Source organism: Myotis yumanensis, unplaced genomic scaffold, assembly GCF_028538775.1.
Source record: "Myotis yumanensis isolate MYYU_CA2020_CCGP unplaced genomic scaffold, mMyoYum1.0.hap1 SCAF_23, whole genome shotgun sequence".
NCBI classification, from domain to species: domain Eukaryota; kingdom Metazoa; phylum Chordata; class Mammalia; order Chiroptera; family Vespertilionidae; genus Myotis; species Myotis yumanensis.
The window spans coordinates 3,750,230-3,765,976 of record NW_027223774.1 but is presented as its reverse complement, the minus strand read 5'-3'; the positions used below and the strand labels follow the sequence as shown (position 1 = coordinate 3,765,976).

At 47.2% G+C, this 15,747-nt stretch overlaps 1 protein-coding gene and 1 pseudogene across 1 annotated transcript; both read left to right on the top strand.

The window, feature by feature from the left end:
• The first annotated feature begins 3,518 nt into the window (after positions 1 to 3,518).
• Positions 3,519 to 7,166, top strand: LOC139000123 (leukocyte immunoglobulin-like receptor subfamily A member 6). The gene is made up of 7 exons (XM_070402407.1): positions 3,519 to 3,552; positions 3,719 to 3,751; positions 4,140 to 4,427; positions 4,645 to 4,941; positions 5,201 to 5,503; positions 6,230 to 6,280; positions 6,419 to 7,166. Exons 1-7 carry the CDS (start codon positions 3,519 to 3,521, stop codon positions 6,547 to 6,549), a joined length of 1,137 nt encoding a protein of 378 aa, XP_070258508.1. The 3' UTR covers positions 6,550 to 7,166.
• A 3,536-nt stretch (positions 7,167 to 10,702) lies between these two features.
• Positions 10,703 to 14,472, top strand: LOC139000124 (leukocyte immunoglobulin-like receptor subfamily A member 6; annotated as a pseudogene).
• The last annotated feature ends 1,275 nt before the right edge of the window (positions 14,473 to 15,747 follow it).

Sequence of the window (15,747 nt, the reverse complement as noted above, 5' to 3'; positions counted from 1 at the left end):
AGCCTCTCTTGCCTTCCTGTGAAGCTGGTAGTGATGAAGGCTCATTTGTGGCTGTGGTGCCAATGAAATGAGATTGTTAATTGTAGGACAATAAGCACATGTTTGTTTGTTGTTCCTATTTGTTTTCATTTTGCTATTGACTGCTGGAGAGAGGATCGAGAAAGTAGCATCTCACACACTACTGGCATGTGTACAAATTGCTTCAGCCAATTTGGGGAATTTTCTATTTTAGGGAAAGTGATTTCCAGCTATGATAATGATGATGATCATCATCATGCCCTTCATGACCATTATTATCATCATCACCATCACTTTAATCATCACTATAACCATTCTCATCATCATCATCATCATCATCATCACTAGTAGCCCGGCGCACAAAATTTGTGCACATTAAAAGGGAATTAATTAGAGGAAATATTTTAATACTGCTACTTGCCCTTTCTCTATAATGGAAATGTCTGGCCGGCCCCACCCCCATTGGGTGACACCAAGACCTGGCTGGTCCCATTCCCATCAAGTGCCACCAGGTGGGGCATGGAGTCTCACATCCTGGTGCAGGGGTGGGGGGCACAGCCTCAGGTCCCCTGCCCCAGCCAGGCAACACATAGCCTTAGGTCCTGGCTGATCAGCATTATGGTGTGATGGCCATTTGCATATTAGCTTTTTATTATAATGATCAGTATCATTAGTATCATCGTCAATATCATAATCATCATCATCACCATCACCACAAACATCATCACCATAACTATCACCATCATCACCATCACCATTGTCACCATGATCATCACTGTCATCTCCATCATTATCACCGTTACAACCATCATTGTCAACATGGCTATATACATCATCACCACCATCCTTTTTATCACCATTACAATGATTATCATCATCAACATCACCATCACCATCATCATCCTCCTCACCGTCATCAACACCACTATCATCATTGCCCTCATCATCTTTATCACCATCACCTTCATCATCACCATCACTATCATTGTTATCATGATATCCCCATCACTATCCTCACCCTCACTATCATCATCACCATCATCAGCATCACCTCCACTATCATCATCATCACATGACCATCAACATCCTGTCAATGTCCCATATCATCTAACTGACATTGATCCTCCCTCTCCTCTCTTGGAGTAGGAGCCACAGCTTGAGGAATTCTGGCTCCTACCTTAGAAAGACAAACAACAATGTGCCTTTCCTGTCACTCGTGTAGGGGTGGAGGCATTTAGACTTTAGGATACATGTTTTCTCTTATCTGGCTTGGTAAATACTACAGCTATCCTCTGGTGGCTTGGCACCCATATTTCCTGAATGAGTGAAGGCAGAGTGGGTATGGTGGCAATAAACCTAATTAAATAGCCACAATGTAAAATAGGCACAGAGTGAAATGGTTCAATCTCTACATTTGGTTTAATCCCTGCTTTCTCTTTCCTCTCCCATCTTTTGCTTCAGTCTGAAATTAGGAGAACACAACTGAACCATGATTAATCACCATCTACAGCAGACCACAGTTCCAGATCTTTCCAGGCAATGCCCATGAAAATGAATCCCAATAAATTCAGTATAAGTTTTTTAAAAAAGAGTTAAATAATCACAGTACTTAACACAGAAGTTCTCTAATGGTGGAAACTACATTTGGGTCATCTGAGGTGGCTGAGTAAGTGAGACAGAACAAAAATTGAGCATTGGTTACCTGCCTGGACCTTCCTGCATAGACTCAGGGAGATCAGAGAGTTCAGGTACCTGTGGCCTGGAGTGGACAGAGTGAGCTATGATGTGGGAGGAAGCATGTGACAATTTTTGTGAGGCCCAAGGGAAAGAATGGTCATAACCTGCCCTAACAAGTCATCTGGTTTCATCAACTCTCATAGAAACTTCTGGAAATTCTGCCCTGGAGGGAGAGTTTATTCTTATTGATTTGTACCTTTGGATTACTATTGTGTAGTATTACAAGTTATCCAAGTTAGACACATCTTTTCAATTCCTGCACTTTCACAAAGCTTTCATTGCTCTCTATGAATTAGGAAACCAGGCCTGCTGTCAAGCAAAAAGGTGGAGAGTATTGTAAGACTTAGAATAGACTGTGGCCATTTTTGAGTGAATTTTTGGCTATGCAAGAACCTACCCTCACATGTATGATAGCTGTACTCCTCTGATGGGGGTATTGCATGGGAAATAGGGAGGGAAAGGCAGGATGAGGCATTTCTTTAAAGGCCTTGAATACGAGGGAGAGTTTGAATGTGCACATCTTGGGGAATTGAGCAAACACGGGCTGTGGGGGAGGAGGAATGTGTCCAGAAGTGAGAGCAGAGGGACAAAAAGGGAAGTTGACTCTAGAGACTCAATGATCAAAGTCACCCAACAGTAAAAAAGATCAAATAAGGAATTGATGTACAATTAATTTATAGTAACCAACAGCTTTTATATGCACCAATAAGTCCCAACTTCACCTTGAATGTCAACAACTACGAAAAGGAAAATTGTAAGCAATAAATGGGATAAGAATGGGGTCAAATTTACACACATATACACTTTCAAACATGCCTGAACGGCACAAGGACTCATATTGGTGAAGAGATGGGGCGGGTCATTAGACACAATGACTGAGCATCATAAAGACATCATTTCTCCACAGGTTAATTGATAAATGCACGTCTGTTCCCAAATACAGCAAGAACTAAACCAGGTGACAGGAAAGTCTATATGGAAAAGGAAAAATCGAAGAAAAGCTAGAAAACACCAACACAGCACAGATGTGGGGGTAGAGGAGGACTAGCTCAAGCAGTGCTGAGGAGAGCAGTGGACAGAGGGATATGACTGCTGGCTCTGAAGATGGAAGAGGATACGGGGGCTTGGGATATGGGCAGCCTGTGAAGGTTGAAAGACAAGGAATCCCATTCTGACTCTTGAACGGAAAGATGACAAATCTGTGTTGTTTTAACCCAGGAGACATATGGGTATTTGTTATAGCAGCAACAGGAAACTAATACTCTCTTTCTCCATCTTGTTCTCTCTCTCTCTCTCTCTCTCTCTCTCTCTCTCTCTCTCTCTCTCTCTCTCATTTTTGGAGCTGGTGATACAGTTTTCCTCTATTTTGGCTAATCTGAGATTTGCAAGCTCAGAGTTGGAATCTGTGTGGTTCAGTGGTATATTCTCGGGCCAGGCACATGGCAAATCCTCAAAGAATAAGGGTGGATGCTTGGATCAAAGAGGAGTTCAGGCCAGTGAGGCAGAAGCTGGTGGATGAAATGGGGCCTGAGTCGTGGTCAGAAATGTCTGCAGAGGCCTGTTGCCCGCCCAGGCCTCAGCTCTGAGGAAATGAGAGCCAGGCTCCCCGGGAGGGGCTGTTCCCTTTCCTGGGGCTGCTGATGTGACAGCCCCGTGATGGGGCGGACCAGCCTCCCGGGGGGCCACACCCCGTGTGTCTCTCTCTCCTGATGGCCCTGTGGTCTCCTCCATCTGGACAACCAGGAGCAGAGAGAGGAGACGCCATGACCTCTACCCTCAGGGCCCTGCTCTGCCTCGGTGAGATGGGAGGAGAGGGAGGGGAAGCCCTGATGTGGGGAGGGGAAGTCCTGATTGCACCACAGCCAGACCCTGGCCAATCAGGATCCCAGGACTCAGGAGGTGCATGAGGATAAGGATTCTGCTCAGGATTCAGGGCAAATCTCTCACAGGGACTCTCTTCCAGGGCTGAGTGTGGGCCTCAGGACCCCAGTGCAGGCAGGTGAGTCCATCCCTAGGGGTCCCAGGTCCCATTCCTTATAGGGGATTCAAGGCCACAAGTTAGGCAGCTGGGGATGGAGAAAAGCAGATTGGGGTTCATGGATGGAGGACATCTCTGAGTTTTGAAGCTGAGAGCTAGGAACTGGGGGTGGGACACTGTCTTCATTTTGTTTTTTTAGAGCTGAAAGCATTAGTACTTTTATTTTTTTAAGAGCTGAAATGATAAAACTTTTATGTATTTATTTTTAATACATTTATCTTTGTTGTTGAAATTATTACAGACGTCTCCCTTTCCCTCCCCACATGGACCCCCTCATCCGGGGCCCATCCCAGGCCTTCACCAAGCTATTGGGAACTGTCTTCTGACCCTGGCACTGGTTTCCTTCCTGGGACCCTCCCCAAACCCATCATCTGGGCGGAGCCAGGCTCTGTGATCCCAGCGGGAAGCCCCGTGACCATCTGGTGTCAGGCGGCCATGGAGGTCAAGGAGTTTTGTCTGGATAAAGAGAGGAGCCCAGAGCCATGGGAGAGAAAATCCCCACGGAGGCCCGGGGACAAAGCCAAGTTCCGAGTCGCACACATGACACAGCATTATGCAGGGGTCTATTCCTGTCACTACCACAGCCCTGCTGGCTGGTCGGAGAGGAGTGACCCCCTGGAGCTCCTGGTCTCAGGTAAGTCCCACTGTTGTCTCTTCCATGGATTGAGGCACCAGATAAATTGTTGGCATCTTTGCTGTGAGGGGAGCCCAAGGGGGAAAATTGGGAGAGGAGACACAAGGGTTTTTGAGCCAGAGACACCCATACAGAGACAGTGAGACCTGGGAGCCAAGATGGGAGAAAGGGGTTTATGAGAGGAGCAGCCCCTGCAATTCACGTCTGTTCTCCCCAGGTGAGTCTGGGAAGCCCTCCCTCCTGAGCCAGCAGGGACCCATCGTGGCCTCTGGACAGAGCCTGACCCTCCAGTGTCACTCTGATGTCGGCTACGACAGATTCGTTCTGTCCAAGGAGGGGGGATGGGACCTCCCCCAGAGCCTTGTCCTGCAGCCCCAGGCTGGGCTCTCTCAGGCCCACTTCCCTCTGGACACTGTGAGCAGCTCCCACGGGGGCCGGTACAGATGCTACAGTGGATACAGGCTCTCCTCTGAGTGGTCGGCCCCCAGTGACCCCCTGGACATCCTGGTGGCAAGCGAGGAGCTAGGGTTTTCAGCCAGGCACCTAGAATCTGCACAGGCCCTGCTGGAGGGTTCTCAGGTGGTGAGGCCAAAATGAAGGTGCAGGCTCCAGGGAGGGAGAGAGACAGAGAGAGAGATAGGAGGTGGGAGGGGAGAGGGGAGACTCAGAGAAACAGAGACAGACAGAGAGGAGGGTCCTCAGAGAGAGGCCTGGTGACTCTCAGGTCAGAACAAGGTGGGCAGGCAGCCCTCACCCTCCCTCCCTCTCCCTAGGACGACTGCCTGACAGACCCTCCCTCTCGGTGCAGCCAGGCCCCAGGGTGGCCTCAGGAGAGAATGTGACCCTGCTGTGTCAGTCACAGAGCTGGAGGGACACGTTCCTTCTGTCCAAGGAGGGGGCAGCCTATCCCCCCCTGCATCTGAGATCAAAGCACCGAGCTCAGCAGCTCCAGGCAGAGTTCTCCATGAGTCCTGTGACCTCAGCCCTCGGGGGCACCTACAGGTGCTACAGCTCACGCAGCACCTCCCCCTTCCTGCTGTCACTCCCCAGTGAGCCCCTGGAGCTCCTGGTCTCCGGTGAGGAACCCCTGACCCTGTCTTTCTGTATTATATCATGCATGTATCTTGTATACATATATGTATGTATAGTATACATGTATTATTTACATAAAATATAACTTATGTAAATATACATGTATAATACACGTATATGTGTATACATTCATCCATATACAAATCTATTTCTAGACAGTCCATAACTATTTGGAGAGTGAATGAAAGAATATATGAAATAAAAGAAAATCAGTTGAAGGTTCTCTCTGCAGACTCAGTAGAACGGTGAACTGGCTGAGGTTGGGCAAAGACTAGTACAGCCCCAGGTTTCCACTCCTATTTGTTTCTGACCCTCAGGATCCCCTGGACAACCACCTCTCATCCATGAATCCAGGACCTTCATCTGAGTATGAATCAAAGACTAATTTTCAGAAGGTCAAGTTTAGCTTGGGCTGGTGCTCCAGACCAAAAAGAGACCAACTAAAATCTAAACTTCAACTGTTTTTGAACATGTTCACTGTAATCTTGTGGCACAGGGTGTTTCCTAACACCCGCCTCCCTTTTTTTAAGACCCAAAAGCTAAGTCTAAGTGAGAGGAAATCAGAGACGCTAAGGTTGCCCCCTCACCTATATGAGACATTTGTATGAAATGTTTGTGAGTAGGGAGATATAATAAGGTAGATCCTGAGTCTATGCTGGGCATAGTCTACGGTTTCAGCTCCTCACCCTCTCTGGTTTTTTAATTCTCAGGGGATCCTGTTAATATCACCCCATCAGCGCAAACCCCAAATTCCACAAGTGGTAAGTAACCACACATGTTTACCTTGGGGACTGGAAAGTTCCATGGACGGGGGTGGGGGGGCTACACATCTGTTCCGGGTGCTGTGTTGAGTGCGACCCACCTTACCCTCCATGACCACTTTCTCCCATTGTCCCCAGGGCCCCAGGGCCCAGACTACACAGTGGAGAATCTCATTGCCATGAGCCTGTCTGGATTGATCCTGGTGGTGCTAGGTGTGTTGGTGTTTCAGGCGTGGCACAGCGAGAGAAGGTCCCCAGGGATAAACTGAAGATGGAGCACACCCATTCCTCAGGAATTGTGACACAACCTGAGACCCAAACCACACAGGCAAGGTTGTGATGGCAAAGAAGGTACTGAAAGCTGGAGCCACAAGCTGTGTGAACTCTGTGCTGAGGACCTAAAGGAAATGAAACAGTATTGTTAGTGCCTGAGGCGGTGACAGTGGCTGGGAATATTCCTTGTGGGAGACTCCTCCACCATGAACCTTGCCCTTGCATGGCCCTGTCCTGTTTGGCTGCTCTTATTCCCCATCTCAATGACCAAATGCTACGTCCACATGAAGAGATTATGTCATAACTCCACTCTGTCTCATGCTTGTTCCTACACTGTATTGCACATTTCTTCTTGATCACACCTGCATTCCCTGGTGTGAGTTGCTGTGTGCCTTGAGCTCTAAGCGCAGAGACTCAGGTAATGTGGTTGAGTAACTAAATCAATGAACTAATATTTACATCCAGCCCAGAGGGTACACGCTGAGAATGCCACCCCAGGACCCTGTCTGGATTCTGCTGGTTCCTTTCTCTTCACCTGGTGCTTCTCGTGTGGCAACTCCCACCACATCAGCGCTTGGAATCCACATTCTCCTGCGTGGCCTCATGCAAGTGATAGCCCGTCTGTGAGCCTCTCTTGCCTCCCTGTGAAGCTGGTAGCGATGATGGCTCCTTCGTGGCTATGGTGCCAATGAAATGAGATTGTGAATTGTAGGACAATAAGCACATGTTTGTTTGTTGTTGCTGTTTGTTTTCATTTTGCTATTGACTGCTGGAGAGAGGATCGAGAAAGTAGCATCTCACACACTACTGGCATGTGTACAAATTGCTTCAGCCAATTTGGGGAATTTTCTATTTTAAGAAAGTGATTTCCAGCTATGATGATGATGATCATCATCATCATGCCCTTCATGACCATTATTATCATCATCACTATTACTTTAATCATCACTATAACCATTATGATCATGATCATCATGATCATCATCATCACTAGTAGCCCGGTGCACAAAATTTGTGCACATTAAAAGGGAATTAATTAGAGGAAATATTTTAATATTGCTACTTGCCCTTTCTCTATAATGGAAGTGTCTGGCTGGCCCCACCCCCATTGGGTGACACCAAGACCCAGCTGGCCCCATTCCCATCAAGTGCCACCAGGTGGGGCATGGAGTCTCACATCCTGGTGCAGGGGTGGGGGGCACAGCCTCAGGTCCCCTGCCCCAGCCAGGCAACACATAGCCTTAGGTCCTGGCTGATCAGCATTATGGTGTGATGGCCATTTGCATATTAGCTTTTTATTATAATGATCAGTATCATTAGTATCATCGTCAATATCATAATCATCATCATCACCATCACCACAAACATCATCACCATAACTATCACCATCATCACCATCACCATTGTCACCATGATCATCACTGTCATCTCCATCATTATCACCGTTACAACCATCATTGTCAACATGGCTATATACATCATCACCACCATCCTTTTCATCACCATTACAATGATTATCATCATCAACATCACCATCACCATCATCATCCTCCTCACCGTCATCAACACCACTATCATCATTGCCCTCATCATCTTTATCACCATCACCTTCATCATCACCATCACTATCATTGTTATCATGATATCCCCATCACTATCCTCACCCTCACTATCATCATCACCATCATCAGCATCACCTCCACTATCATCATCATCACATGATCATCAACATCCTGTCAATGTCCCATATCATCTCACTGACATTGATCCTCCCTCTCCTCTCTTGGAGTAGGAGCCACAGCTTGAGGAATTCTGGCTCCTACCTTAGAAAGACAAACAACAATGTGCCTTTCCTGTCACTCGTGTAGGGGTGGAGGCATTTAGACTTTAGGATACATGTTTTCTCTTATCTGGCTTGGTAAATACTACAGCTATCCTCTGGTGGCTTGGCACCCATATTTCCTGAATGAGTGAAGGCAGAGTGGGTATGGTGGCAATAAACCTAATTAAATAGCCACAATGTAAAATAGGCACAGAGTGAAATGGTTCAATCTCTACATTTGGTTTAATCCCTGCTTTCTCTTTCCTCTCCCATCTTTTGCTTCAGTCTGAAATTAGGAGAACACAACTGAACCATGATTAATCACCATCTACAGCAGACCACAGTTCCAGATCTTTCCAGGCAATGCCCATGAAAATGAATCCCAATAAATTCAGTATAAGTTTTTAAAAAAGAGTTAAATAATCACAGTACTTAACACAGCAGTTCTCTAATGGTGGAAACTACATTTGGGTCATCTGAGGTGGCTGAGTAAGTGAGACAGAACAAAAATTGAGCATTGGTTACCTGCCTGGACCTTCCTGCATAGACTCAGGGAGATCAGAGAGTTCAGGTACCTGTGGCCTGGAGTGGACAGAGTGAGCTATGATGTGGGAGGAAGCATGTGACAATTTTTGTGAGGCCCAAGGGAAAGAATGGTCATAACCTGCCCTAACAAGTCATCTGGTTTCATCAACTCTCATAGAAACTTCTGGAAATTCTGCCCTGGAGGGAGAGTTTATTCTTATTGATTTGTACCTTTGGATTACTATTGTGTAGTATTACAAGTTATCCAAGTTAGACACATCTTTTCAATTCCTGCACTTTCACAAAGCTTTCATTGCTCTCTATGAATTAGGAAACCAGGCCTGCTGTCAAGCAAAAAGGTGGAGAGTATTGTAAGACTTAGAATAGACTGTGGCCATTTTTGAGTGAATTTTTGGCTATGCAAGAACCTGCCCTCACATGTATGATATCTGTACTCCTCTGATGGGGGTATTGCATGGAAAATAGGGAGGGAAAGGCAGGATGAGGCATTTCTTTAAAGGCCTTGAATACGAGGGAGAGTTTGAATGTGCACATCTTGGGGAATTGAGCAAACACAGGCTGTGGGGGAGGAGGAATGTGTCCAGAAGTGAGAGCAGAGGGACAAAAAGGGAAGTTGACTCTAGAGACTCAATGATCAAAGTCACCCAACAGTAAAAAAGATCAAATAAGGAATTGATGTACAATTAATTTATAGTAACCAACAGCTTTTATATGCACCAATAAGTCCCAACCTCACCTTGAATGTCAACAACTACGAAAAGGAAAATTGTAAGCAATAAATGGGATAAGAATGGGGTCAAATTTACACACATATACACTTTCAAACATGCCTGAACGGCACAAGGACTCATATTGGTGAAGAGATGGGGCGGGTCATTAGACACGATGACTGAGCATCATAAAGACATCATTTCTCCACTGGTTAATTGATAAATGCACGTCTGTTCCCAAATACAGCAAGAACTAAACCAGGTGACACGAAAGTCTATATGGAAAAGGAAAAACCAAAGAAAAGCTAGGAAAACACCAACACAGCACAGCTGTGGGAGTAGAGGAGAACTAGCTCAAGCAGTGCTGAGGAGATGTGTGCGCCATGGAGAGCAGTGGACAGAGGGATGTGACTGCTGGCTCTGAAGATGGAAGAGGATACGGGGGCTTGGGATATGGGCAGCCTGTGAAGGTTGAAAGACAAGGAATCCCATTCTGACTCTTGAACGGAAAGATGACAAATCTGTGTTGTTTTAACCCATGAGACATATGGGTATTTGTTATAGCAGCAACAGGAAACTAATACTCTCTTTCTCCATCTTGTTCTCCCCCCCCCCCCCCCTCTCTCTCTCTCTCTCTCTCATTTTTGGAGCTGGTGATACAGTTTTCCTCTATTTTGGCTAATCTGAGATTTGCAAGCTCAGAGTTGGAATCTGTGTGGTTCAGTGGTATATTCTCGGGCCAGGCACATGGCAAATCCTCAAAGAATAAGGGTGGATGCTTGGATCAAAGAGGAGTTCAGGCCAGTGAGGCAGAAGCTTGTGGATGAAATGGGGCCTGAGTCGTGGTCAGAAATGTCTGCAGAGGCCTGTTGCCCGCCCAGGCCTCAGCTCTGAGGAAATGAGAGCCAGGCTCCCCGGGAGGGGCTGTTCCCTTTCCTGGGGCTGCTGATGTGACAGCCCCGTGATGGGGCGGACCAGCCTCCCGGGGGGCCACACCCCATGTGTCTCTCTCTCCTGATGGCCCTGTGGTCTCCTCCATCTGGACAACCAGGAGCAGAGAGAGGAGACGCCATGACCTCGACCCTCAGGGCCCTGCTCTGCCTCGGTGAGATGGGAGGATAGGGAGGGGAAGCCCTGATGTGGGGAGGGGAAGTCCTGATTGCACCACAGCCAGACCCTGGCCAATCAGGATCCCAGGACTCAGGAGGTGCATGAGGATAAGGATTCTGCTCAGGATTCAGGGCAAATCTCTCACAGGGACTCTCTTCCAGGGCTGAGTGTGGGCCTCAGGACCCCAGTGCAGGCAGGTGAGTCCATCCCTAGGGGTCCCAGGTCCCATTCCTTATAGGGGATTCGAGGCCACAAGTTAGGCAGCTGGGGATGGAGAAAAGCAGATTGGAGTTCATGGATGGAGGACTTCTCTGAGTTTTGAAGCTGAGAGCAAGGAACTGGGGATGGGAGACTGTCTTCATTTTGTTTTTTTTTTAGAGCTGAAAGCATTAGTACTTTTATTTTTTTAAGAGCTGAAATGATAAAACTTTTATGTATTTATTTTTAATACATTTATCTTTGTTGTTGAAATTATTACAGACGTCTCCCTTTCCCTCCCCACATGGACCCCCTCATCCGGGGCCCATCCCAGGCCTTCACCGAGCTATTGGGAACTGTCTTCTGACCCTGGCACTGGTTTCCTTCCTGGGACCCTCCCCAAACCCATCATCTGGGCGGAGCCAGGCTCTGTGATCCCAGCGGGAAGCCCCGTGACCATCTGGTGTCAGGCGGCCATGGAGGTCAAGGAGTTTTGTCTGGATAAAGAGAGGAGCCCAGAGCCCTGGGAGAGAAAATCCCCACGGAGGCCCGGGGACAAAGCCAAGTTCCGAGTCGCACACATGACACAGCATTATGCAGGGGTCTATTCCTGTCACTACCACAGCCCTGCTGGCTGGTCGGAGAGGAGTGACCCCCTGGAGCTCCTGGTCTCAGGTAAGTCCCACTGTTGTCTCTTCCATGGATTGCGGCACCAGATAAATTGTTGGCATCTTTGCTGTGAGGGGAGCCCAAGGGGGAAAATTGGGAGAGGAGACACAAGGGTTTTTGAGCCAGAGACACCCATACAGAGACAGTGAGACCTGGGAGCCAAGATGGGAGAAAGGGGTTTATGAGAGGAGCAGCCCCTGCAATTCATGTCTGGTCTCCCCAGGTGAGTCTGGGAAGCCCTCCCTCCTGACCAGCAGGGACCCATCGTGGCCTCTGGACAGAGCCTGACCCACCAGTGTCGCTCTGATGTCGGCTATGACAGATTCGTTCTGTCCAAGGAGGGGGGATGGGACCTCCCCCAGAGCCTTGTCCTGCAGCCCCAGGCTGGGCTCTCTCAGGCCCACTTCCCTCTGGACACTGTGAACAGCTCCCACGGGGGCTGGTACAGATGCTACAGTGGATACAACCTCTCCTCTGAGTGGTCGGCCCCCAGTGACCCCCTGGACATTCTGGTGACAAGCGAGGAGCTAGGGTTTTCAGCCAGGCACCTAGAATCTGCACAGGCCCTGCTGGGTTCTCAGGTGGTGAGGCCAAAATGAAGGTGCAGGCTCCAGGGAGGGAGAGAGACAGAGAGAGAGATAGGAGGTGGGAGGGGAGAGGGGAGACTCAGAGAAACAGAGACAGACAGAGAGGAGGGTCCTCAGAGAGAGGCCTGGTGACTCTCAGGTCAGAACAAGGTGGGCAGGCAGCCCTCACCCTCCCTCCCTCTCCCTAGGACGACTGCCTGACAGACCCTCCCTCTCGGTGCAGCCAGGCCCCAGGGTGGCCTCAGGAGAGAATGTGACCCTGCTGTGTCAGTCACAGAGCCCGATGGACACGTTCCTTCTGTCCAAGGAGGGGGCAGCCGATCCCCCCCTGCATCTGAGATCAAAGCACCGAGCTCAGCAGCTCCAGGCAGAGTTCTCCATGAGTCCTGTGACCTCAGCCCTCGGGGGCACCTACAGGTGCTACAGCTCACGCAGCACCTCCCCCTTCCTGCTGTCACTCCCCAGTGAGCCCCTGGAGCTCCTGGTCTCCGGTGAGGAACCCCTGACCCTGTCTTTCTGTATTATATCATGCATGTGTCTTGTATACATATATGTATATTATACATGTATTACTTATATAAAATATAACTTATGTAAATACACATATATAATATACACAATACACGTATATGTGTATACATCCATCCATACACGAATCTATCTATTTCTAGATAGTCCATAACTATTTGGAGAGTGAATGAAAGAATATATGAAATAAAAGAAAATCAGTTGAAGGTTCTCTCTGCAGACTCAGTAGAACGGTGAACTGGCTGAGGTTGGGCAAAGACTAGTACGGCCCCAGGTTTCCACTCCTATTTGTTTCTGACCCTCAGAATCCCCTGGACAACCACCTCTCATCCATGAATCCAGGACCTTCATCTGAGTATGAATCAAATACTAATTTTCAGAAGGTCAAGTTTAGCTTGGGCTGGTGCTCCAGACCAAAAAGAGACCAACTAAAATCTAAACTTCAACTGTTTTTGAACATGTTCACTGTAATCTTGTGGCACAGGGTGTTTCTAACCCCCACCCTCTTTTTAAGACCCAAAAGCTAAGTCTAAGTGTGAGGAAATCAGAGACAGTAGGCTTGCCCCCTCACCTATACGAGACGTTTGTATGAAATGTTTGTGAGTAGGGAGATATAATAAGGTAGATCCTGAGTCTATGCTGGGCATAGTCTACGGTTTCAGCTCCTCACCCTCTCTGGTTTTTTAATTCTCAGGGGATCCTGTTAATATCACCCCATCAGCGCAAACCCCAAATTCCACAAGTGGTAAGTAACCACACATGTTTACCTTGGGGACTGGGAAGTTCCATGGACAGGGGGCCTACACATCTGTTCTGGGTGCTGTGTTGAGTGCGACCCACCTTATCCTCCATGACCACTTTCTCCCATTGTCCCCAGGGCCCCAGGTCCCAAACTACACAGTGGAGAATCTCATTGCCATGAGCCTGTCTGGATTGATCCTGGTGGTGCTAGGTGTGTTGGTGTTTCAGGCGTGGCACAGCGAGAGAAGGTCCCCAGGGTTAAACTGAAGATGGAGCACACCCGTTCCTCAGGAATTGTGACACAGCCTGAGACCCAAACCACAGAGGCAAGGTTGTGATGGCAAAGAAGGTACTGAAAGCTGGAGCCACAAGCTGTGTGAACTCTGTGCTGAGGACCTAAAGGAAATGAAACAGTATTGTTAGTGCCTGAGGCGGTGACAGTGGCTGGGAATATTCCTTGTGGGAGACTCCTCCACCATGAACCTTGCCCTTGCATGGCCTTGTCCTGTTTGGCTGCTCTTATTCCCCATTTCAATGACCCAATGCTACGTCCACATGAAGAGATTATGTCATAACTCCACTCTGTCCCATGCTTGTTCCCACACTGTATTGCACATGTCTTCTTGATCACACCTGCATTCCCTGGTGTGAGTTGCTCTGTGCCTTGAGCTCTAAGCGCAGAGACTCAGGTAACATGGTTGAGTAACTAAATCAATGAACTAATATTTATATCCAGCCCGGAGGGTACACGCTGAGAATGCCACCCCGGGACCCTGTCTGGATTCTGCAGGTTCCTTTCTCTTCACCTGGTGCTTCTCGTGTGGCAACTCCCACCACATCAGCGTTTGGAATCCACACTCTCCTGCATGGCCTCAGGCAAGTGACAGCCCGTCTGTGAGCCTCTCTAGCCTTTCTTTGAAGCTGGTAGCTATGATGGCTCCTTCCTGGCTGTGGTGCTAATGAAATGAGATTGTGAATTGTAGGACAATAAACACATGTTTGTTTGTTGTTGCTGTTTGTTTTCTTTTTGATATTAACTGCTGGAGAGAGGATCAAGCAAGTAGTGTCTCAAACACTATTTGCAAGTGTACAATTATTTTCTGCCAATTTGGGGAATTTTCTGTTTTAGAGAGAGTGATTTTCAGTTATGATCATCATCATCATCATGACCTTCATGATCATCATCACATCATTATCATCATCACCATCACTATAACCATTATGAGCATCACCATTACCACCATCATTACTATAATCATCATCATCATCATAGTCATCACCATAACTATAACCATCATCATCACCATCATCACCATACTCATCACCATGATCATCTCCATCATCACCATCACTATTACCACCATCATTGTCACCATAGCCATAACCATCATCACCATAACCCTTTTCATCATCATCACTATGATTATCATCATCACTATCATCAACATCATCATGATGCCATAATCACCATCACCACCATCCTCTCCATCATCAACATCACTGTTATCATAACCATCATCACCACCATCATCGTCACCATCACCATCATCATGATCACAGCCCTCCTCCTCATCATCACCAACACTATCATCATTATCACGACATTACCATCTACATCACTATTTTTATGATTATCATTATTCTTACCATCACCATCATCATCATCACCATCACCAACATCATCATCATCACTATCACCCTCATTATCATTACCATCACCATCACAACTACCATCATTATCATCATTACCATCATCATCACCAACTTATTACCCTCACCACCATCATCAATATCACCATCATCTTCATCACCTTCATCATCATTATCATCATCATCACCAACTCTGTCATCATTATTATAATAACATCACCATCATCATCATCACCCTTACCACTATCATCAATGTCACCATTCTCACCATCATCTTCATTACCACCACCACATCATCATTGCCCTCATCATCATTATCACCATTACTATTGCTATCATTGTTATCATGATATCATCACTGGCATCATCATCACTATCCTCGCCCTCACCATCATCATCACCACCACCATTATCATCATCATCACATGACTGTCATCATGATTGCCTTCATCATCATCATCATTATAACCAACACTATGATCATTATCATGACATCCTCATCATCTTCATCACCCATATTATCACTATGTTTTAATCAATACTTCCATCTCCTGTGCTGGAAGTAAATAAAAACCACATATATGTTGGAGATAAACAAAATTCTCTTTTCTTCCTTTCAAGTTCAGAAACTCT